This window comes from Ascaphus truei, chromosome 7 (assembly GCF_040206685.1).
Source record: "Ascaphus truei isolate aAscTru1 chromosome 7, aAscTru1.hap1, whole genome shotgun sequence".
Lineage (NCBI taxonomy): Eukaryota > Metazoa > Chordata > Amphibia > Anura > Ascaphidae > Ascaphus > Ascaphus truei.
Window position 1 is genome coordinate 112964316 of NC_134489.1, and position 25047 is coordinate 112989362.

At 52.9% G+C, this 25047-nt stretch overlaps 1 protein-coding gene across 4 annotated transcripts in view; it reads left to right on the forward strand.

The window, feature by feature from the left end:
* Nucleotides 1-24829, forward strand: part of STEAP3 (STEAP3 metalloreductase) — a 63061-nt gene extending 38232 nt beyond the window's left edge. For all 4 annotated transcript variants that reach the window (XM_075609937.1, XM_075609935.1, XM_075609936.1 and 1 more), the window contains 4 exons: nt 7886-8370; nt 15425-15952; nt 16667-16831; nt 20863-24829. In XM_075609937.1, coding sequence (XP_075466052.1) covers nt 7888-8370; nt 15425-15952; nt 16667-16831; nt 20863-21147 — 1461 coding nt within the window. In that variant the 5' untranslated portion in view covers nt 7886-7887 and the 3' untranslated portion in view covers nt 21148-24829. The remainder of the gene's footprint in view (nt 1-7885; nt 8371-15424; nt 15953-16666; nt 16832-20862) is intronic.
* Nucleotides 24830-25047: the final 218 nt, after the last annotated feature.

The following is a 25047-nucleotide window of genomic DNA, read 5'->3' on the forward strand; positions in this document are numbered from 1 at the left end:
TGGATAGCAGGTTGAGCTCTTCCCTTGCTGAGAAGTCCAAGCTGTTGATTGCGTCTTTGAATGTGAACTTCCACGTCCGGTAGTTCTCAGGGCGGTCGTCGAAGCTGATGAGTCCTGCTTGCACCAGGTCACGCCGGATCATGTACTTGGCTATGTCTGTCAGGCTTGAGGCATCGGCGTGTTTGTCCCGTTCTGAGGTAGTTGTTGGGAGGGTCTGTGCGGTCGCCTCTTCCTTGGCGTGGACGCGTGATGACTGCTGGTTGGTGTGAGGGGCTGTGTTTTCCCGTGTGGGTGTACCTTGATTGCGAGCCTGTTGTGGTGCATCCGTGTGCGCGCTGGCGTGTGGATCACTGTTGCGGCTGTGGCTATCCCAGGCAGCATGTACCATTGAAGGAACAGCGTCTTCTCCTCGTGGGCCTAGCAAGTCTTCGGTGTCTGTGGAGTCGCTCCATCTGTGTTGAGATGTTGAGATGGTGCGCTGGTATTTACACTGAAGAGGCTCCTTACGTAGTCTTCAGTGCGTTGGGCTGGATACTCTGAGGCTATCCGTCTGTACAGTTGCTCCCCGCCATCCTGTCTCGCGGCTGCTTCATGGACTTCAGCTTGGGCTATGGCGGCGGCGGCTTCCTTCTCTTGGTTTAGGGTCTCTAGGTTGACGTCCACCTCTGCCTTTTTTCCGTGCAGCAGTGGCAGTGGCTGCAGCGGCGGTGGCAGCGGCTGTCTTCTCCTCCTCTTCCAAGCGGGCCCTTTCTAGTTTCATGACTGCCTCTTTCTGAGCGTATGCGGCCCTGGCGCGTGCGGCTTCTGCGGTGGCTCGCGCCTTGGTGGCGCTTGACGCGTGAGATTGCGCTGATCTTGCTGACCTTGAAGAATGCCTGGATGTGCTTGAGTGCTGCGATGCGGTTTCCAGCAAAAGGTCCTTTCTCCTACTCTCAGCCTCCGTGATAGTGGTTCGCATGCGGCTGTCACGTGTCAAGTCAATGTTACTCTGTAAGTCCCTTTCTTGCAGGCTTTCGCCGGTGTTAGCCCTGGCCAAGTAAGTGACGTATGCCTCTGACAGCTCTTGGTAGCGTGCGTGATCTATCTTTAATTGAGTTATCGTCTGCTCGAGCTGTTGTACAGAATTGCCAGCGCCGGCGACATTGCGTATCCCAAGTGTGGTTGTTTCCCAGGCCAACTCTAATTTAGCGTGGTGCACTTCAATGTCAGTCTCATATTTTTCGCGGGCCTTTTGTGTCAGTGTGACTGTCCATTTGGGCCTTGCCTCTGCCTGCGCCTATTGCAGTTGCGCAGCGGTCTCCGTGTCTGAGTGATCGCTCTCCTGCGTGATGTCTGGTGAGGCTCTGAGTTCTGCCATGATGTAGGTGTGTGTAGGCCTTTAGCCAGTGCGTGTGGCATGCGGTCTTTTACCTGTGTCAGCGGTGGGCGTCTGCCTCAGATGATGCCGAGCGGTGTCCTGCAGCGTAGGGGTAGCTGTACTCACAGGTGTCCGGTGGCTCTGACCCGTGTTCTGGCAGGTGTCGGTAGCGTGGCCCTTGATGGCGCTTGCCGTGGGGAAGTGCGCAGGGGTAGGTGAGATGGTGGCTCCTCACTATGGGGCTGTGCAGGGGGTGAACTCAGACAGAGAAAGGCAATTAGGTTTGTGTGTAAGGTGCACTGTCAGTCTGCAAAGCTGCTGCCTTAGGTGCAGTGTTGGTGCTGGCTGTGTCCAGTGTAAATCTGCTTGCTTATCTGTAAGTTTGCAGGCTGTGTGCAGTTTGCTGTATAAAGCTTGCTGCCCTGTCTGGCAGAGTAAAGCTGCTGCTTGTCCTGGGGTGCAGAGACTATTCTGTATAGTATAAGTCTTTGAGTAGTAGCTCCTGTGTGATTCCCTAACACAGGTCTTTGTTTTACTATCCTGAAGCCAGGGTCACGAATGATGTATGAATGACTCCAGGTAGCTTAACTCATGTCTCACCTCTTCCAAAGCACAAACAAGTCCTTTTCTCTTTCTTTCTTGGTTTTATTGAGGGAAATCACAGGGAGATAGGTGCTTGTAGATGTAATGTAGATAGAGAGTGCTTCTCTGTCTGATGTGCAGTGTATCAATGATGACAGTGTAAAACAAAAAGGCCTTGCTGGGGCAAATAGCAGGCAGTTACTCACTCAGAGTCCAGGGTGAAAAGGAAGTGAGGGGTAAAGGTCACACTAGATGGGAAGTGAGACTATACTAACTGTCAGCAAGGACAGGGGAGAAAATGGGAAAGCCCATTACCTGGGAGGACTGGAGAGGCTGCAGTAGCAGTTCACTAATTACATGCCCAGAGGCAAGAAATGCAACATTGTTACATGTCACACAGGCACAGTATGTGTGTGCAGACTCCATGCAGCTGAAAATAAGAAATGACAGGCAGATGCTGCAAGGGAGGGTGTAAATCAGAAATGCAGTTCTTGTTCCATGACAGGCTGCTATGAGTTTACTTATATACTTTTACAAAGTCACCTGGCTGGCCCAACCAACTTATTAGCACATGTGCGGGACGTTAAAGCAAATGGTTTTTCTAAGAAGGGTGTTGTCTTGCACAAGTGTGAAAGCTGAATTAAATTAAGACAGCGGGGGATGAATTACAGACAGACAATTTGAAATATGTTTTTACCTAAATAGAACTAAATACACAGCAGGGGAGGATATCAGGACAGACAGACAGTTTGAATATGTTTGTGTGTTAGTATCCTGGCATGGGGGGGGGGGGGGTTAGTATCCTGGCACAGGGGGGGTGTTAGTATCCTGGCATGGGGGGTGTTAGTATCTTGGGACGAGGGTGGGGGTGTTAGTATCCTGGCACGGGGGTGGGGGGGTGTTAGTATCCTGGCACAGGAGGGGGGGGTGTTAGTATCCTGGCACAGGGGGGGTGGGGTGTTAGTATCCTGGCACGGGGGGGGGGGGGGTGTTAGTATCCTGGCACAGGGGGGGGTGTTAGTATCTTGGGACGAGGGGGGGGGGTGTTAGTATCCTGGCACAGGGGGGTGTTACTATCCTGGCACAGGGGGGTGTTAGTATCCTGGCACAGGGGGGTGTTAGTATCCTGGCACAGGGGGTGTTAGTATCCTGGCACGGGGGGGAGGGTGTTAGTATCCTGGCACAGGGGGGGGGTGTTAGTATCCTGGCACAGGGGGGGGGGTGTTAGTATCCTGGCACGGGGGGGGTGTTAGTATCCTGGCACAGAGGGGGGGGTGTTAGTATCCTGGCACAGGGGGGGGGGTGTTAGTATCCTGGCACAGGGGGGGGGGGGGTGTTAGTATCCTGGCACAGAGGGGGGGGTGTTAGTATCCTGGCACAGGGGGGGGGATTGTGTTAGTATCCTGGCACAGGGGGGGGGGGTGTTAGTATCCTGGCACAGGGGGGGGGGTGTTAGTATCCTGGCACAGGGGGGGAGGGTGTTAGTATCCTGGCACGGGGGGGGGTTAGTATCCTGGCACAGGGGGGGGGGGTGTTAGTATCCTGGCACAGGGGGGGGGGGTGTTAGTATCCTGGCACAGGGGGGGGGGTGTTAGTATCCTGGCACAGGGGGGGGGGGGTGTTAGTATCCTGGCACAGGGGGGTGTTAGTATCCTGGCACAGGGGGGGGTGTTAGTATCCTGGCACAGGGGGGGGTGTTAGTATCCTGGCACAGGGGGGTGTTAGTATCCTGGCACAGGGGGGTGTTAGTATCCTGGCACAGGGGGGTGTTAGTATCCTGGCACAGGGGGGTGTTAGTATCCTGGCACAGGGGGGGGGGTGTTCGTATCCTGGCACGGGGGGGGTGTTAGTATCCTGGCACAGAGGGGTGTTAGTATCCTGGCACATGGGAGGGGGTGTTAGTATCCTGGCCTGGGGGGGGGGTGTGTTAGTATCCTGGCACAGGGTTGTGTTAGTATCCTGGCACAGGGGGGGGTGTTAGTATCCTGGCACAGGGGGGTGTTAGTATCCTGGCACAGGGGGGTGTTAGTATCCTGGCACAGGGGGGGTGGTAGTATCCTGGCACAGAGGGGGTTAGTATCCTGGCACAGGGGGGTGTTAGTATCCTGGCACAGGGGGGGGGGTTAGTATCCTGGCACAGGGGGGGTGTTAGTATCCTGGCAGAGGGGGGGTGTTAGTATCCTGGCACAGGGGGGTGTTAGTATCCTGGCACAGGGGGTGGTGTTAGTATCCTGGCACAGGGGGGTGTTAGTATCCTGGCACAGGGGGCGGGTGTTGGTATCCTGGCCTGGGGGGGGGGGTGTTAGTATCCTGGCACAGGGGAGTGTTAGTATCCTGGCACAGGGGGGGGTTAGTATCCTGGCACAGGGGTGTTAGTATCCTGGCACAGGGGGGGGTTAGTATCCTGGTACAGGGGGGGTGTTAGTATCCTGGCACAGGGGGGGGTGTTAGTATCCTGGCACAGGGGGGGGGGTGTTAGTATCCTGGCACAGGGGGGGTGTTAGTATCCTGGCACAGGGGGGGGGGTGTTAGTATCCTGGCACAGGGGGGTGTTAGTATCCTGGCACAGGGGGGGGGGTGTTAGTATCCTGGCACAGGGGGGTGTTAGTATCCTGGCACAGGGGGGGGTGTTAGTATCCTGGCCTGGGGGGGGGGGGGTGTTAGTATCCTGGCACAGGGGGGTGTTAGTATCCTGGCACAGGGGGGGGTGTTAGTATCCTGGCACAGGGGGGTGTTAGTATCCTGGCACGGGGGGGTGTTAGTATCCCGGCACAGATGGGGGGGAGGGTGTTAGTATCCTGGCCTGGGGGGGTGGGTTGCTTGTTCTCTGTGTTGAACTTGTCCTGTGACCTTGGGACGCCGCTTGAAGGTCACAGACAGACATCAGATTTCTGAATCTTTAGCCGCTAATTACAGTTTGTAACCGGACACAGAATCGCAGCATCAGAAACCTGAGGCCTTCCTCACAGAGGTGTCTGCTCTCTTATAACACCCCCCCTCTCCCTGACCCTTCTATACCACCCCCCTCTCCCTGACCCTTCTATACCACCCCCCTCTCCCTGACCCTTCTATACCACCCCCTCTCCCTGACCCTTCTATACCACCCCCTCTCCCTGACCCTTCTATACCACCCCCCTCTCCCTGACCCTTCTATAACACCCCCTCTCCCTGACTCTTCTATACCACCCCCCTCTCCCTGACCCTTCTATACCACCCCTCTCCCTGACCCTTCTATACCACCCCCCTCTCCCTGACCCTTCTATACCACCCCCCTCTCCCTGACCCTTCTATACCACCCCCCTCTCCCTGACCCTTCTATACCACCCCCTCTCCCTGACCCTTCTATACCACCCCCCTCTCCCTGACCCTTCTATAACACCCCTCTCCCTGACTCTTCTATACCACCCCCCTCTCCCTGACCCTTCTATACCACCCCTCTCCCTGACCCTTCTATACCACCCCCCTCTCCCTGACCCTTCTATACCACCCCCCTCTCCCTGACCCTTCTATACCACCCCACTCTCCCTGACCCTTCTATACCACCCCCTCTCCCTGACCCTTCTATACCACCCCCCTCTCCCTGACCCTTCTATAACACCCCTCTCCCTGACTCTTCTATACCACCCCTCTCCCTGACCCTTCTATACCACCCCCCTCTCCCTGACCCTTCTATACCACCCCCCTCTCCCTGACCCTTTTACAACACCCCTCACTGACTCTTCTATAACACCCCCCTCTCCCTGACCCTTCTATACCACCCCCCTCTCCCTGACCCTTCTATACCACCCCCCTCTCCCTGACCCTTCTATACCACCCCCTCTCCCTGACCCTTCTATACCACCCCCTCTCCCTGACCCTTCTATACCACCCCCCTCTCCCTGACCCTTCTATAACACCCCTCTCCCTGACTCTTCTATACCACCCCTCTCCCTGACTCTTCTATACCACCCCCTCTCCCTGACCCTTCTATACCACCCCCTCTCCCTGACCCTTCTATACCACCCCCTCTCCCTGACCCTTCTATACCACCCCCTCTCCCTGACCCTTCTATACCACCCCCCTCTCCCTGACCCTTCTATACCACCCCCTCTCCCTTCTACACCACCCCCCTCTCCCTGACCCTTCTATAACACCCCTCTCCCTGACTCTTCTATACCACCCCTCTCCCTGACTCTTCTATACCACCCCCCTCTCCCTGACCCTTCTATACCACCCCCTCTCCCTGACCCTTCTATAACACCCCTCTCCCTGACCCTTCTATACCACCCCCCTCTCCCTGACCCTTCTATAACACCCCTCTCCCTGACCCTTCTATACCACCCCCCTCTCCCTGACCCTTCTATACCACCCCTCTCCCTGACCCTTCTATACCACCCCCCTCTCCCTGACCCTTCTATACCACCCCCCTCTCCCTGACCCTTCTATACCACCCCCCTCTCCCTGACCCTTCTATACCACCCCCCTCTCCCTGACCCTTCTATAACACCCCTCTCCCTGACTCTTCTATACCACCCCTCTCCCTGACCCTTCTATACCACCCCCCTCTCCCTGACCCTTCTATACCACCTCCCTCTCCCTGACCCTTCTATACCACCCCCCTCTCCCTGACCCTTTTACAACACCCCTCACTGACTCTTCTATAACACCCCCCTCTCCCTGACCCTTCTATACCACCCCCCTCTCCCTGACCCTTCTATACCACCCCCCTCTCCCTGACCCTTCTATACCACGCCCCTTTCCCTGACCCTTCTATAACATCCCTCTCCGACTCTTCTATACCACACCCCTGTGACTCTTCTATACCACCCCCCTCCCTGACCCTTCTATAACACCCCTCTCCCTGACCCTTCTATACCACCCCCCTCCCTGACCCTTCTATACCACCCCCCTCTCCCTGACCCTTCTATACCACCCCCTCTCCCTGACTCTTCTATACCACCCCCCTCTCCCTGACCCTTCTATAACACCCCTCTCCCTGACCCTTCTATAACACCCCTCTCCTTGACCCTTCTATACCACCCCCCTCTCCCTGACTCTTCTATACCACCCCCCCTCTCCCTGACTCTTCTATACCACCCCCTCTAACTGACTCTTCTATACCACCCCCTCTCCCTGACCCTTCTATACCACCCCCCCCCCCTTCCCTGACCCTTCTATACCACCCCCTCTTACTGACTCTTCTATACCACCCCCTCTCACTGGCTTTTCTATACCACACCCCTCTCCCTGACCCTTCTATACCACCCCCTCTCCCCGACTCGTCTATACCACCCCCTCTCCCCGACTCTTCTATACCACCCCCCTCACTGACTCTTCTATAACACCCCCCTCTCACTGACTTCTATAACACCCCTCACTGACTCTTCTATAACACACCCCTCTCCCTGACCCTTGTATAACACCCCTCTCCTTGACCCTTCTATACCACCCCCTCTCCCTGACTCTTCTATACCACCCCCTCTCCCTGACTCTTCTATACCACCCCCTCTCCCTGACTCTTCTATACCGCCCCCTCTCACTGACTCTTCTATACCACCCCCTTACTGACTCTTCTATAACACCCCTCCCCCTGACTCTTCTATAACACCCCCTCACTGACTCCTCTATACCACCCCCCTCCCTGACTCGGAGCAGAGATACCAGGCACAGGTAAGGGGTATTATTAGTAAGGCCACTACATGTCTGTATATGTTATAAATAGATTGTGCATTAAGTGCTAAACACGGCGGTGTATAATCCTGTGATTGTTACTATTCCTTCCCAGAATCCTCTCTGCTCAGGTTCCCTCCTGATCTTTGCTGCGTTTTCTCTTGCTTTTCGGCACTTTGAATAAATGAGACTTTGATATAAAACATACAATGCTGAGTGCCCGGGTCCTGGGGACCTTTCTGAGCAGTACGACATACCGTGTAATAACAATCCTTCCCCCTGTGTTTCTCTAACAAGGTATGTCCGAGTCAGACATGAACAAACCTCTGCTGGGACGTAACCATGGTGACACCGACGGACCATGCGCCCTATCCCTTGGGGACACCCTCGGGATTCTGGGCACCGGCGACTTCGCCCGCTCCCTGGCCACGCGCCTGGTGTGTTCGGGGTTCAAGGTGGTGGTTGGAAGTCGGAACCCGAAGCGCAGCGCGGGGCTGTTCCCAGCGACGGTCCAGGTGACGTTTCAGGAGGACGCGGTAAAGCAGGCGAAGCTGCTCTTTCTGGCGCTGTTCAGAGAGCACTACCCTACACTGGGCGAGCTGGCCGGGGCGCTCCAGGACAAAATCCTGGTGGACGTCAGCAATAACCGCGAGATCAACAGCCACGGAGAATCTAATGCAGAGTATCTAGCTTCTCTCTTCCCACAATGCACTGTGGTCAAAGGGTTTAATGTGGTATCAGCGTGGGCTCTGCAGTGTGGTCCCAAAGACGGTAATAAGCAGGTACGTGCAGGATGTCATACGGTGATGTCATACGGTGATGTCATCACACTATATTTAACTTCTGATCAATGTGTTCAGATTTATTACTTAGAGATGAACCCTGTATTTATTTATTTATCAAATGTGTTACCAGGGAGTAATACAGTGAGAGTTACCTCTCGTTTTCAGGTATGTCCTGGGCACAGAGTAAGACAAATAATACATGGTTACAAATACAGTTACATAAATGAGCAGAGTATACATTATATACAAGACATTGCATGCACAGTTAAAGATCATTTATATTATGAGCGTATGTAACAGTTACAGACCAGATTAAAATGTGAGACAGCTTTGGTTTTGAAATAACTTAGACTGGTGGTGGATGTGAGAGTCTCTGGTAGGTTGTTCCAGTTTTGGGGTGCACGGTAAGGGAAGGAGGAGCGGCCGGATACTTTGTTGAGCCTTGGGACCATGAACAGTCTTTTGGAGTCTGATCTCAGATGATAAGTGCTGCATGTGGTAGGGGTGAGGAGCTTGTTCAGATAGACGAACAAGCTCCTCACCCCTACCACCTGCAGCACGTATGTGCTTTATGAGACCGTGTCCAGCTAATAATAATAAGAGATACTTGTGGCACTTTGCTTGTTGTGTGTCCTGGTAAAGTCCTTTAGAATCTGGGCCAGGCCCAGAGACCTTTAGCTGCACTAAGGAGGATAACATCAGGTCGTCTCTCTGTACATGAGCTCCGGTCCTGAGCTCTGGTCGTCTCTCTGTACATGAGCTGAGGTCCGGAAGTCAGGTCGACTCTTTGTACATGAGCTCCGGTCGTCTCTCTGTACATGAGCTCCGGTCCTGAGGTCAGGTCGTCTCTCTGTACATGAGCTCCGGTCCTGAGGTCAGGTCGTCTCTCTGTACATGAGCTCCGGTCCTGAGGTCAGGTCGTCTCTCTGTACATGAGCTCCGGTCCTGAGGTCAGGTCGTCTCTCTGTACATGAGCTCCGGTCCTGAGGTCAGGTCGTCTCTCTGTACATGAGCTCCGGTCCTGAGGTCAGGTCGTCTCTCTGTACATGAGCTCCGGTCCTGAGGTCAGGTTGTCTCTCTGTACATGAGCTCCGGTCCTGAGGTCAGGTCGTCTCTCTGTACATGAGCTCCGGTCCTGAGGTCAGGTCGTCTCTCTGTACATGAGCTCCGGTCCTGAGGTCAGGTCGTCTCTCTGTACATGAGCTTCGGTCCTGAGGTCAGGTCGTCTCTCTGTACATGAGCTCCGGTCCTGAGTTCCGGTCGTCTCTTTGTACATGAGCTCCGGTCCTGAGGTCAGGTTGTCTCTTAGTAACGTATCTCAGGACCATGTAGAGGTGAAGGTGTAAATCACTGACCTCCTCCCTTTCCTTCTGCTCGGTCATTTCTGGGTGTGATTTAGATGCACAAGAAAGTAAAGTAACCGCTTGACCTGGTTCAGGGGGAGGGGACCGGGGAGGGGACCGGGCCGGGGAGGGAGCCGGGCCGGGGAGGGAGCCGGGCCGGGGAGGGGGCCGGGCCGGGGAGGGAGCCGGGCCGGGGAGGGGACCGAGCCGGGGAGGGGGCCGGGCCGGGGAGGGAGCCGGGCCGGGGAGGGGGCCGGGCCGGGGAGGGAGCCGGGCCGGGGAGGGAGCCGGGCCGGGGAGGGAGCCGGGCCGGGGAGGGAGCCGGGCCGGGGAGGGGGCCGGGGAGGGGGCCGGTTAGGTTGAGCATAATCTTAATGAAACAATGCAATGTAGGTGCTAGGTATATTAAATATATCACACAAAGAAAACAGATCCCAAAAAAGCACTCAGATATTAATAATGATAAAGCAAACATATAATAGAAAATATAAAAAATAATGTTTAATTAGAACACGTCTACATAGGACACATGCACAATTAAACAAATAATGAAACAATCACACACACTGCTTCTACACCTCCTGAATTAAATAAGGACAAAATATACAGATACAGGGTAAAGAACAGTGTCGATCAGGCACAGTGTGGCTGAGAATTATTTGGGAACAAAAGTGCCCAATTATCTCAAGACCGGCCAGTCATCTAAACATATTGCAAATAGCAATGAACCTGAACAATGATCATATGTATCATAAAAGAACTATACCACTGCATGTACCATATGTACCATAAGCCATGGGAAAAGACATAGACTGGCAACACACATACAAAGCACAACACTACACGAGAAATGGTGAGTTAGCCTGGCATGCTGCATATAGTTCTAGCACGCTCATAATCAGATGGTACAATTAGTGAAACCTAATACAAAATGATGAGAGCATGTTGAAATATAACCATAAAGGTCCTGCATGGGAATTTGTATGTATGTATGTACAGTATGTATGTATGTATGTATGTATGTATGTATGTATGTATGTATGTAGAGGTATCGGTACCGTGTTAGCCGAGCTTTAATAATCAAAAATGAATAGACGATACCGTTCTGTGGCTAACGAAATGCTTTTATTTGTGCGAGCTTTCGAGATACACTGATCTCTTCTTCCGGCGGTGTTACGCTGATCTCTTCTTCCCGCGGTGTTACGCTGATCTCTTCTTCCCGCGGTGTTACGCTGATCTCTTCTTCCGGCGGTGTTAAACTGATCTCTTCTTCCGGCGGTGTTACGCTGATCTCTTCTTCCGGCGGTGTTACGCTGATCTCTTCTTCCGGCGGTGTTACGCTGATCTCTTCTTCCGGCGGTGTTACGCTGATCTCTTCTTCCGGCGGTGTTACACTGATCTCTTCTTCCCGCGGTGTTACGCTGATCTCTTCTCTTCTTCCGGCGGTGTTACGCTGATCTCTTCTTCCCGCGGTGTTACACTGATCTCTTCTTCCGGCGGGGTTACGCTGATCTCTTCTTCCCGCGGTGTTACGCTGATCTCTTCTTCCCGCGGTGTTACGCTGATCTCTTCTTCCGGCGGTGTTACACTGATCTCTTCTTCCAGCGGTGTTAAACTGATCTCTTCTTCCGGCGGTGTTACGCTGATCTCTTCTTCCAGCGGTGTTAAACTGATCTCTTCTTCCGGCGGTGTTACGCTGATCTCTTCTTCCGGCGGTGTTACACTGACCTCTTCTTCCGGCGGTGTTACGCTGATCTCTTCTTCCCGCGGTGTTACGCTGATCTCTTCTTCCCGCGGTGTTAAACTGATCTCTTCTTCTGGCGGTGTTACGCTGATCTCTTCTTCCGGCGGTGTTACGCTGATCTCTTCTTCCGGCGGTGTTACGCTGATCTCTTCTTCCCGCAGTGTTACGCTGATCTCTTCTTCCGGCGGTGTTACACTGACCTCTTCTTCCGGCGGTGTTACGCTGATCTCTTCTTCCCGCGGTGTTACGCTGATCTCTTCTTCCGGCGGTGTTACACTGATCTCTTCTTCTGGCGATGTTACGCTGATCTCTTCTTCCGGCGGTGTTACGCTGATCTCTTCTTCCGGCGGTGTTACGCTGATCTCTTCTTCCCGCGGTGTTACGCTGATCTCTTCTTCCGGCGGTGTTACGCTGATCTCTTCTTCCGGCGGTGTTACGCTGATCTCTTCCGGCGGTGTTACGCTGATCTCTTCTTCCGGCGGTGTTACGCTGATCTCTTCTTCCGGCAGTGTTACGCTGATCTCTTCTTCCGGCGGTGTTACGCTGATCTCTTCCGGCGGTGTTATGCTGATCTCTTCTTCCGGCGGTGTTACGCTGATCTCTTCTTCCGGCGGTGTTACGCTGATCTCTTCTTCCCGCGGTGTTACGCTGATCTCTTCTTCCCGCGGTGTTACGCTGATCTCTTCTTCCCGCGGTGTTACGCTGACCTCTTCTTCCCGCGGTGTTACACTGACCTCTTCTTCCCGCGGTGTTACACTGATCTCTTCTTCCCGCGGTGTTACACTGATCTCTTCTTCCGGCGATGTTACACTGACCTCTTCTTCCCGCGGTGTTACACTGATCTCTTCTTCCCGCGGTGTTACACTGATCTCTTCTTCCGGCGATGTTACACTGATCTCTTCTTCCGGCGATGTTACGCTGATCTCTTCTTCCGGCGATGTTACGCTGATCTGTTCTTCCGGCGATGTTACACTGATCTCTTCTTCCGGCGGTGTTACGCTGATCTCTTCTTCCCGCGGTGTTACGCTGATCTCTTCTTCCCGCGGTGTTACGCTGATCTCTTCTTCCGGCGGTGTTACGCTGATCTCTTCTTCCGGCGGTGTTACAATGAATGAAGCCAAAGAAAGGTTTTTACTTTAAAACAGTGCATCCTGGAATTTGATCTGTGATTGAAGTCTATCCCTCCCCCCTGTGCAGTATGCGTTCTTATGGCCAGAGTCAGAGAAATGTTCGCCGACGGGACTGTCTCTTGTTCCGCGTGTGATGCAGATTCATTCTCTTGTTAAGCCCCTGTCCCCTCTCACCTATGTAGTAGCAGCCCCCTGGGCATTTCATGCACATGATGAGGTACACGACATTGCTGGAGGAACAGGTGAACCTTCCTCTGATTTTGGATTCCCGATTCCTGTGTGGTATTTTTATTGTGCCCCCTGTGTGGAGCATTGCGCAGGTTTTGCATCTTGCGTCCTGGCATGGTCTTGTCCCGCATTCAGTTGTACTGTTGAATACTTTACTCATCACCATAATTTTCAGTCCTGTCGACGAGCATTTCTCTGACTCTGGACACAAGATTTACGATCTGGTGGTGGCCGTACTCAAAGGTAATCTTAGAACACCGAAAGAGAGACGGTTGCATGAATACAAATTTATACAACTGTTCGGGACACTAAGCGATGGCCTAAACAGAGACCAAATGTGTAATACAATTTGTGACAATTAAATGACAACGTAGAAATTGCATTTGAATATGGAGGGACGAGGAACAATGACACTGTTATATAAATATAACTAATATCAGTAATAGCAATTATGCAAATTACTCGATGATCTTACTTGCAGAAGATATAACATACTATCAACAATCTGAAATAGAACAGGGGAGAGAGATTAGTTAATCTGCAGACAGCACCAAGTTTTGCAATACCATCTATACTGAAAAAAGTTTTAATATTAATGGTATTAAAAAGCACAAAGATTTTAAAAAAAAATGTATTAAAAATATAAATATTATATTATTAAAAAATATATATAGCTACAATTGAATTAAAACAAATGTTAGGACGCTATTAATAATACAAAGAATAGGTGTACAAATATATGTACAGTATAATACATGAATATCATTGAATACAAATGTAATTATATTATTATAATATGAATAAAGTGAGGATTCGAATGTGAAAGTATATACCACTAAATCTGTGCATGTGTATGTGAGACAACTATATATAATAGTGCATGTGCTCATACATACCTTACATCTCATCCCTAATTTCTCGCTATGCACCATCCCGACTCTTGCGTTCTGCTCAAGGATGTCTTCCCTCTACCCCCTTTTTATCTAAAGCCCTCTCCCGCCTTAAACATTTTTCACTGACTGCCCCACACCTCTGGAATGCCCTTCCCCTCAATACCCGACTAGCACCCTCTCTATCCACCTTTAAGACCCACCTTAAGACACATTTGCTTAAAGAAGCATATGAATAGCACTGTGGATATTCTGAACACGATACATAAAGCTTGGCCCCCTGCAGACGCACTTACCAGAACTCCCTCCTACTGTCTCTATACGTTCTCCTACCTACCAATTCGACTGTAAGCTCCTCGGGGCAGGGACTCCTCTTCCTTAATGTTACTTTTATGCCTGTAGCACTTACTCACATGACCTGTTATTTATATTATCTGTTATTTATTTGATTACCACGTGTATTACTGCTGTGAAGCGCTATGTACATTAATGGCGCTATATAAATAAAGACATACAATACAATACAATACAATACAATACACACATATAATGCATGTGTAGGGAAATGAAATGTAGCACTGTTCCCCCCCAGTGGGAGATACACAGCTTCTGCTACCTGGGGTGTGGTGCGAGTACCTGTTAGGGCCAGGAGAGCTGAGCCGATCTGCAGTGGAATGGAGATCAGGACTGGCTTAGGTTCTTTCTCTGAGCTGCTTCTCAGGGTGCTTAGCGCCTCCAGCCGTAGTGGGCTCCAGGATGTTGGGAGATCCGTCCCCACTATTGCATACTTCTTCCTTCCTGCCCAGGGACGGACACTTGGACAGGAGTATAATGAACAAGGGTCTTTATTGGCAATCACTGCAGATGTTCTCCATACAGCGGTGCAGGATCTCAGAGGTTCCAGGCCTCTGGATGATGCTTGCCCCAGATAGTACAGGGCATCTGTTGGTCTAATCAAATGTTCCCGCGATGGGAGAGACTCATAGCCCTACTGCTCTTTTCCTCTTCCAGAGCAGGACTGAATACATTTGGCACTGCACCCTCATCAGGAACCAGAAGGGGCGGGCTCATGGTCTATACCTATCCCTGATAGGCTTACACAGGCCATGAGTCACCACCACACTCTTGTCCATCAGAGAGGAGCATGTAGGTGGGGGGTCACAAGCCCACAGAATTAACCTGTCATAGCCTGCAGCTAGCAGGAACTTGCATAACAGGGGGAAAGACAGGCAGAATAGACACACCCTGATACACTAGTAAATATAATTAAGTAATAATCCCGAAGAACAGGGCATTACTGGCCAATAATGCCCTGGCTGGAAGAGTTGAAGGCCCGAGGCGAAGCCGAGGTAACCCAGCCAGGGCATTATTGGCCAGTAATGCCCTGTTCTGAGGGGATTATTTCTATTATAGGCTAAATGTAGGCTCATTTATTATTATTTTTTCATTAAATAAATGGACACTTGTAGTTAGATTGATTTTTATAAGCTTGATTGTCTACATTCTTTTACTGCACGTCTTTATTAAAAGGGAATTGTACATTCACACTGCCCCGTCTCACACACACAGCCCCGTCACACACACACAGCCCCGTCTCTCACACACAGCCCCGTCTCTCACACACAGCCCCGTCTCTCACACACAGCCCTGTCTCACACACACAGCCCCATCTCTCACACAGCCCCGTCTCACACAGTGCCATTGTCTGTATTGCAGGTCCTGCTCTGTTCTGACAGCCCCCATGCCAGGAGGTATGTTGCATCCATTGCCCACCGCATGGGTTTTATTCCGGTGGATATGGGAACCCTGAGCTCTGCGCGGGAGATTGAGAGCGTCCCGCTGCGGTTGCTGCCCTTCTGGAAGGTTCCGGTAGTTCTGGCTCTCTGCCTCTTCCTTTTCTTTTACTTGTATAACTTTGTGCGCCAGGTCCTGCACCCGTACCTGGTGGAGAAGAAGAACAAGTTCTACAAGCTTCCCATCGAGCTGGTGAACGTTACCATCCCCTGTGTCGCCTACGTCCTCCTGTCTCTGGTTTACCTGCCGGGAATCCTAGCCGCGTTTTACCAGCTGCACTACGGCACAAAGTACCGACGCTTCCCAGACTGGCTGGACCAGTGGCTGCTGCACAGGAAGCAGATTGGACTGGTCAGCTTCTTCTGTGCCGCCCTGCACGCCGTGTACAGCCTGTGTCTTCCAATGCGCAGGTCCAGCCGCTACCTGCTCCTCAACGCTGCTGCTAAACAGGTACCACGGGCTGGCATCCGCAGGCCCTATATACATCCGCGGGCTCTATATACATCCGCGGGCCCTATATACATCCGCGGGCCGCGCGTTGGGTCCGGCAGTGCCGCGCGTTGGGTCCGGCAGTGCCGCGCGTTGGGTCCGGCAGTGCCGCGCGTTGGGTCCGGCAGTGCCGCGCGTTGGGTCCGGCAGTGCCGCGCGTTGGGTCCGGCAGTGCCGCGCGTTGGGTCCGGCAGTGCCGCGCGTTGGGTCCGGCAGTGCCGCGCGTTGGGTCCGGCAGTGCCGCGCGTTGGGTCCGGCAGTGCCGCGCGTTGGGTCCGGCAGTGCCGCGCGTTGGGTCCGGCAGTGCCGGGCGTTGGGTCCGGCAGTGCCGGGCGTTGGGTCCGGCAGTGCCGGGCGTTGGGTCCGGCAGTGCCGGGCGTTGGGTCCGGCAGTGCCGGGCGTTGGGTCCGGCGGTGCCGTGCGTTGGTGCCGTGCGTTGGGTCCGGCGGTGCCGTGCGTTGGGTCCGGCGGTGCCGGGCGTTGGGTCTGGCAGTGCCGGGCGTTGGGTCCGGCAGTGCCGTGCGTTGGGTCCGGCAGTGCCGTGCGTTGGGTCCGGCGGTGCCGGGCGTTGGGTCCGGCAGTGCCGGGCGTTGGGTCCGGCGGTGCCGTGCGTTGGGTCCGGCAGTGCCGCGCGTTGGGTGTTTTCTGAGCGCCCTGTGTGTTTCCTGTGTGCAGGTCTCAGACGGTGTGACAAACGCTTGGGTTGAGGAGGAAGTTTGGAGGATGGAGATATACGTTTCTCTCGGCATTCTGGCGCTTGGATTCCTCTCGCTGCTCGCGGTCACTTCCTTACCGTCCATCGGAAATGCCCTGAACTGGAGAGAGTTCGGTTTCATTCAGGTGAGTTCCGCTTCCGCAGCGCCTGCGCGGCCTCTCACGGACAGCTCCTGCGCGGCCTCTCACGGACAGCGCCTGCGCGGCCTCTCACGGACAGCTCCTGCGCGGCCTCTCACGGACAGCTCCTGCGCGGCCTCTCACGGACAGCGCCTGCGCGGCCTCTCACGGACAGCTCCTGCACGGCCTCTCACGGACAGCTCCTGCGCGGCCTCTCACGGACAGCTCCTGCGCGGCCTCTCACGGGCAGCGCCTGCGCGCGGCCTCTCACGGGCAGCGCCTGCGCGCGGCCTCTCACGGACAGCTCCTGCGCGGCCTCTCACGGACAGCTCCTGCGCGGCCTCTCACGGACAGCGCCTGCGCGGCCTCTCACGGACAGCTCCTGCGCGGCCTCTCACGGACAGCGCCTGCGCGGCCTCTCACGGACAGCTCCTGCGCGGCCTCTCACGGACCGCGCCTGCGCGGCCTCTCACGGACAGCTCCTGCGCGGCCTCTCACGGACAGCGCCTGCGCGGCCTCTCACGGACAGCTCCTGCGCGGCCTCTCACGGACAGCGCCTGCGCGGCCTCTCACGGACAGCTCCTGCGCGGCCTCTCACGGGCAGCGCCTGCGCGGCCTCTCACGGGCAGCGCCTGCGCGGCCTCTCACGGGCAGCGCCTGCGCGGCCTCTCACGGGCAGCGCCTGCGCGGCCTCTCACGGGCAGCGCCTGCGCGGCCTCTCACGGGCAGCGCCTGCGCGGCCTCTCACGGGCAGCGCCTGCGCGCGGCCTCTCACGGGCAGCGCCTGCGCGCGGCCTCTCACGGGCAGCGTCATCATTAAATGATATATCTCATAAGGGGAAAATAAATTCCTTCCTGACTCCAAGAATTGGCAATCGGATTAATCCCTGGATCAACATCCTTCCCATGTATACTTATTTGGTATATCCCTGTGTACCTTTCCCATCTAAAAAGATGTCCAACCTTTTTATGAACAAATCTATTGTATCTGCCATCACAGTCTCCATGGGTAATGAATTCCACATTTTAACTGCCCTTACTGTAAAGAACCCTTTCCTTTGTTGCTGGTGAAATCTCCTTTCCTCCAACCTTAAGCGATGGCCCCGAGTCCTTAGTACTGCCCGTGGGATGAATAGTTCTTTTGAAAGCTCCTTGTATTGTCCCCGAATATATCTGTATATAGTTATCATATCCCCTCTTTGGCCGAGCCCGTGGCGGCTGCGGGCGCGCGTCCGTGCTGGTAGCTTCACGTTTGCTTCTAGATTGAGCGTTTTGTGCCCTCTAATTGGATGTGACGAGGGGGCGTGTCGTGGGCGTGTCCGTGATGTCAAAGATCTCACTGGGCGAACCGCTCACATGAAACAGCCGTCGCACATCACCCTCGCTTGCGGCCGCGCGCTCTAAGGACAGCCTCATAGAGGCACATCGTTTTGATCGTGCTATCCGTGGACGCGGCCTTAGACGTCAAATCTGCCGTGAGGTTCATTTGTGTCACCCCAAAAAATCCGTAACCCCCCCAAAACCGGCCTCACTTTCTCTGTAGCTTTTCCCATCAGATGTAACTACACGGATTTTCATCTCAGCTGCAGCATGTAAAACCTTCTCCTCTGATGCTGCGCACATCGCCAAAACCGCGCACATCGCCAAAACCGCGCACATCGCCAAAACCGCGCACATCGCCAAAACCGCGCACATCGCCAAAACCGCGCACATCGCCAAAACCGCGCACATCGCCAAAACCGCGCACATCGCCAAAACCGCGCACGTCGCCAAAACCGCGCACATCGCCAAAACCGCGCACTTCTTCCGTTAGTGTGAATTTCCACCGAGTCTGAGACCGATGCTGGGAAGAAATATGAATGTGCAATGTTACTGCGTGTGATGCAGAGTGACCCCGTGCGATGCAGAGTGACCCCGTGCCCCGTGTGATGCAGAGTGACCCCGTGTGATGCAGAGTGACCCCGTGCCCCGTGTGATGCAGAGTGACCCCATGCGATGCAGTGACCCCATGCGATGCAGTGACCCCGTGCCATGCAGTGACCCCGTGTGATGCAGAGTGACCCCGTGCCATGCAGAGTGACCCCGTGCCCCGTGTGATGCAGTGACCCCGTGCGATGCAGTGACCCCGTGCCATGCAGTGACCCCGTGCCCCGTGTGATGCAGTGACCCCGTGCGATGCAGTGACCCCGTGCCCCGTGTGATGCAGAGTGACCCCGTCTGATGCAGAGTGACCCCGTGCCCCGTGTGATGCAGTGACCTCGTGCGATGCAGTGACCCCGTGCCCCGTGTGATGCAGAGTGACCCCGTGTGATGCAGAGTGACCCGTGCCCCGTGTGATGCAGTGACCCCGTGCCATGCAGTGACCCCGTGCCCCGTGTGATGCAGAGTGACCCCGTGCAATGCAGTGACCCCGTGCGATGCAGTGACCCCGTGCCCCGTGTGATGCAGTGACCCCGTGTGATGCAGTGACCCTGTGCCCCGTGTGATGCAGAGTGACCCGTGCGATGCAGAGTGACCCCGTGCGATGCAGAGTGACCCCGTGCGATGCAGTGACCCCGTGGGATGCAGTGTGACCCCGTGCGATGCAGAGTGACCCCGTGCGATGCAGAGTGACCCCGTGCGATGCAGTGACCCCGTGCGATGCAGTGTGACCCCGTGTGATGCAGAGTGACCCCGTGCGATGCAGAGTGACCCCGTGCGATGCAGAGTGACCCCGTGCGATGCAGTGACCCCGTGCCCCGTGTGATGCAGAGTGACCCCGTGTGATGCAGAGTGACCCCGTGCCCCGTGCCATGCAGTGACCCCGTGCCATGCAGTGACCCCGTGCCATGCAGTGACCCCGTGCCCCGTGTGATGCAGTGACCCCGTGCGATGCAGTGACCCCGTGCGATGCAGTGACCCCGTGCCCCGTGTGATGCAGTGACCCCGTGTGATGCAGTGACCCCGTGCCCCGTGTGATGCAGAGTGACCCGTGCGATGCAGAGTGACCCCGTGCGATGCAGAGTGACCCCGTGCGATGCAGAGTGACCCCGTGCGATGCAGTGTGACCCCGTGCGATGCAGAGTGACCCCGTGCGATGCAGTGACCCCGTGCGATGCAGAGTGACCCCATGTGATGCAGAGTGACCCCATGTGATGCAGAGTGACCCCGTGTGATGCAGGTTGACCCCGCGTGATGCAGTGTGACCCCGTATGGCCACAAACCCCCTTCCTTTTTTAGTATTACTTCCGTTTTGCTGAAAGTCACATTTCCGCTCGCAGTGAGACTGACTTACATCCCCTCTGTACTATGTAACGTTAGGAGGATTTACAAATGCGCTCCAGTATCGCACGGGGTCACTCTGCATCGCACGGGGTCACTCTGCATCGCACGGGGTCACTCTGCATCGCACGGGGTCACTCTGCATCGCACGGGGTCACTCTGCATCGCACGGGGTCACTCTGCATCGCACGGGGTCACTGCATCGCACGGGGTCACACTGAATCGCACGGGGTCACTCTGCATCGCACGGGGTCACTCTGCATCGCACGGGGTCACTCTGCATCGCACGGGGTCACTCTGCATCGCACGGGGTCACTCTGCATCGCACGGGGTCACTCTGCATCGCACGGGGTCACTCTGCATCGCACGGGGTCACTCTGCATCGCACGGGGTCACTCTGCATCGCACGGGGTCACTCTGCATCGCACGGGGTCACTCTGCATCACACGGGGTCACTGCATCACACGGGGTCACTCTGCATCACACGGGGCACGGGGTCACTCAGCATTACTCTGCAATTCCTATAAAATCCTACTCCAATTACCTTCTTATTCCTCTCAAGGCTGAAAAAGCCAATTCTGTGAAAACTGCGACAACTTAATTCCCATCTTTACCGATCACCAAAACCCCGGATTGTTTCATACTATTTATATATACATGTTATCCGACACTTTGTAACGAGACATTGCTGAGAGATAACGTGGCGTGATCGCAGCTGTTTGTCCTCACAATGGGAGTGTGTCCGGTTTAAACCCTAACTCTGTTTGTACTTGCAGTCGAAGCTTGGATTTGCTGCGCTGGTGATCAGCACGCTGCACACGCTCACGTTTGGGTGGAAACGAGCTTTTGATGGAACAATGTACAAGTTTTATCTGCCTCCGACCTTTACTCTTACACTACTTGTGCCTTTTGCAATTATCTTGGCTAAAGTTGCCCTGCTTGTGCCGTGTGTGGATCGGCAGCTTGTGCGGATCCGGGGAGGCTGGGAGAAGGGAACGTGCGCACACTTTGCAGCACTCAATTGCTCTGCAGAATTAACTGAAAGCTCAAGCAAAGTATAAATGACCCCCCTGCGTAATTAGAGAGCCCGGAAACCCATAGTACTATACACAGGTCCCTCCTGTTAAAGGGTCCCTGCTGCACAAGCTCATTGACAGAAAGAGAAACCAGCTGCTCAAGTACAATGCACAATATCTGCGGCTCATGCTCCCCCTCATATTAATCTGGGCCAGTGCACAATATCTGCGGCTCGCGCCCCCCTCATATTAATCTGGGCCAGTGCACAATATCTGCGGGCTCGCGCCCCCCCTCATATTAATCTGGGCCAGTGCACAATATCTGCGGGCTCGCGCTCCCCCTCATATTAATCTGGGCCAGTGCACAATATCTGCGGGCTCGCGCTCCCCCTCAGATTAATCTGGGCCAGTGCACAATATCTGCGGGGCTCGCGCTCCCCCTCAGATTAATCTGGGCCAGTGCACAATATCTGCGGAGCTCATGCTCCCCCTCAGATTAATCTGGGCCAATGGTTTTTCTGGGTGCCTTATTTGAGATGTCATGTAAGCCAAGGACCGGTCGGAAATAAGAGCTTTAATCAATACAATGCCTTTATCGGTGAAGAATAATTGGGAAATTAAGCCCTTGTTTTTTGGCTAGCCATTTTTTTAAATCTAAAATGCTTTGCTATGTCAGTATATGGAGATGCGGAGAGAGAGAGGCTGGAACTGTTACATACGCCTATAATAGATTATCTTTCACTGTTCTTATGCAATGCCTTTATATTTAATGTATATCCCTGCTCATTTAATGTAACCATGTATTTCTCCTCATAACTCTGTGCCCAGCACATGCGTGAGAACGAGAGGTAACTCTCACTGTATTACTGCCTGTAACACATGTTATAACTCTGTGCCCAGCACATGCGTGAGAACGAGAGGTAACTCTCACTGTATTACTGCCTATAACACATTATAACTCTGTGCCCAGGACATGCGTGAGAACGAGAGGTAACTCTCACTGTATTACTGCCTGTAACACGTTATAACTCTGTGCCCAGGACATGCGTGAGAACGAGAGGTAACTCTCACTGTATTACTGCCTATAACACATTATAACTCTGTGCCCAGGACATGCGTGAGAACGAGAGGTAACTCTCACTGTATTACTGCCTGTAACACGTTATAACTCTGTGCCCAGCACATGCGTGAGAACGAGAGGTAACTCTCACTGTATTACTGCCTGTAACACGTTATAACTCTGTGCCCAGCACATGCGTGAGAACGAGAGGTAACTCTCACTGTATTACTGCCTGTAACACATTATAACTCTGTGCCCAGGACATGCGTGAGAACGAGAGGTAACTCTCACTGTATTACTGCCTGTAACACGTTATAACTCTGTGCCCAGCACATGCGTGAGAACGAGAGGTAACTCTCACTGTATTACTGCCTGTAACACACGTTATAACTCTGTGCCCAGGACATGCGTGAGAACGAGAGGTAACTCTCACTGTATTACTGCCTGTAACACACGTTATAACTCTGTGCCCAGGACATGCGTGAGAACGAGAGGTAACTCTCACTGTATTACTGCCTGTAACACACGTTATAACTCTGTGCCCAGGACATGCGTGAGAACGAGAGGTAACTCTCACTGTATTACTGCCTGTAACACATTATAACTCTGTGCCCAGGACGTACGTGAGAACGAGAGGTAACTCTCACTGTATTACTGCCTGTAACACATGTTATAACTCTGTGCCCAGGACATGCGTGAGAACGAGAGGTAACTCTCACTGTATTACTGCCTGTAACCCTCTTATAACTCTGTGCCCAGGACATGCGTGACGAGAGGTAACTCTCACTGTATTACTTCCTGTAACACGTTATATCTCTGTGCCCAGGACATGCGTGACGAGAGGTAACTCTCACTGTATTACTGCCTGTAACACACGTTATAACTCTGTGCCCAGGACATGCGTGAGAACGAGAGGTAACTCTCACTGTATTACTCCCTGTAACACGTTATAACTCTGTGCCCAGGACATGCGTGAGAACGAGAGGTAACTCTCACTGTATTACTCCCTGTAACACGTTATAACTCTGTGCCCAGGACATGCGTGAGAACGAGAGGTAACTCTCACTGTATTACTACCTATAACACATTATAACTCTGTGCCCAGGACATGCGTGAGAGCGAGAGGTAACTCTCACTGTATTACTGCCTGTAACACGTTATAACTCTGTGCCCAGGACATGCGTGAGAACGAGAGGTAACTCTCACTGTATTACTTCCTGTAACACACGTTATAACTCTGTGCCCAGGACATGCGTGAGAGCGAGCGGTAACTCTCACTGTATTACTGCCTGTAACACGTTATAACTCTGTGCCCAGGACATGCGTGAGAACGAGAGGTAACTCGCACTGTTACTTCCGGGTAACACGTTATGATTAAATCTATGACACCGCGCTATGCAGGGCGCTCACAGGCTGCTCAGCGTGTGCGCTGCAATTAGCCGCTAGCAACAGGTACAGTCCATGAAAACAATATACATGCCGTGGTTACATTGCAGCAAAGCTAGCGGCTCTGTCCCTCGTCCCGTGTTATTCTGCTTCCTTCTCTCAGGCCGAGCCGAGTTCTAATGAATGTAATAAATCCCCCTGGAAATATTAGATCAGTTCCTAACGACGCATTGTGGAATATTCACTATAGAGACATAGCAGCGATGAGACTCGTTACAAGCCCTCAATTACATTTACTGCGCTAGGAGTGGCAAGTCAAGGGGCCCAGAGCCCCTGCCGGCAACCCAATAATGACTAGTGACCTCTCACCCAGACCCATACATATCCCCCTACGCCCATACCTTCTCTGCCCCCTCAGAGACCCCCATGCACCGTGGGATAGGGGGCTGCCGGGGGCAGCCCTGCTTCTACATGTGTCACATATTAGTGAACCTATTACATTAATTATGTAATGTTATATTTACATGTATGTATTATGTAATGTTATATTTACATGTATGTATTATGTAATGTTATATTTACATGTATGTATTATGTAATGTTATATTTACATGTATGTATTATGTAATGTTATATTTACATGTATGTATTATGTAATGTTATATTTACATGTATGTATTATGTAATGTTATATTTACATGTATGTATTATGTAATGTTATATTTACATGTATGTATTATGTGACCTTTGTCTCAACTAATAGAAAAAAGCAATTACCAATAAGACGTGAAAACATCAGACTTAGAATACAAATTATTTTCCATTTGAGTGGAGTTGTTTTCTGGGACTAAAAGGTCTTTAATGAATGTATTGATGTAACTGCCTCAATATGCTACAAAGATTCCATTTGGTTGTATTTTCAAATGATATTATATAGCTTTTGTATCATACAGAGATGTTTCTGTTGGTTATTGGGAATACCTTTGCTTTTATAATACACCAATATTGTTTACGGTCAGTGCAGTGTTTAAATAGTTTGTGCCTTTTAGTATTCAAAAAAAAAAAGGCACTTAATTTATCAGGATCGAATTTCACGGGGACAGACGTTGGCTAAAACCTACACGACTGAGAAGCGTCAATTTCCACATCAACTAAGAACTGTGCAATGTTTTTACCACAATCCTGCAGTGTGTGACCGCACCCCAACAAACGCTAGCACAAGTACACTGTTCTCTGTTCTCTGTTTTTTGTATGCAGAAAATAAACACATTTAGGAAAGAACCACGTGAGACCTGCTTTGCCGTCTCAGGGAGACGTACGTCTTGTTTGTCGCATGTTCTGCTCACTGGAGATTATATTCATACAAAATATCATATTACTATCCTAGAGCGAGGGGGGGGGGGGCCGGAGGAATAGAGCAGCCACGAGACCCCGTATACACAATGATAAATTGTAAGTTCTAAAAACAAATCTTTCATTTTAATGGTAATAATACTACC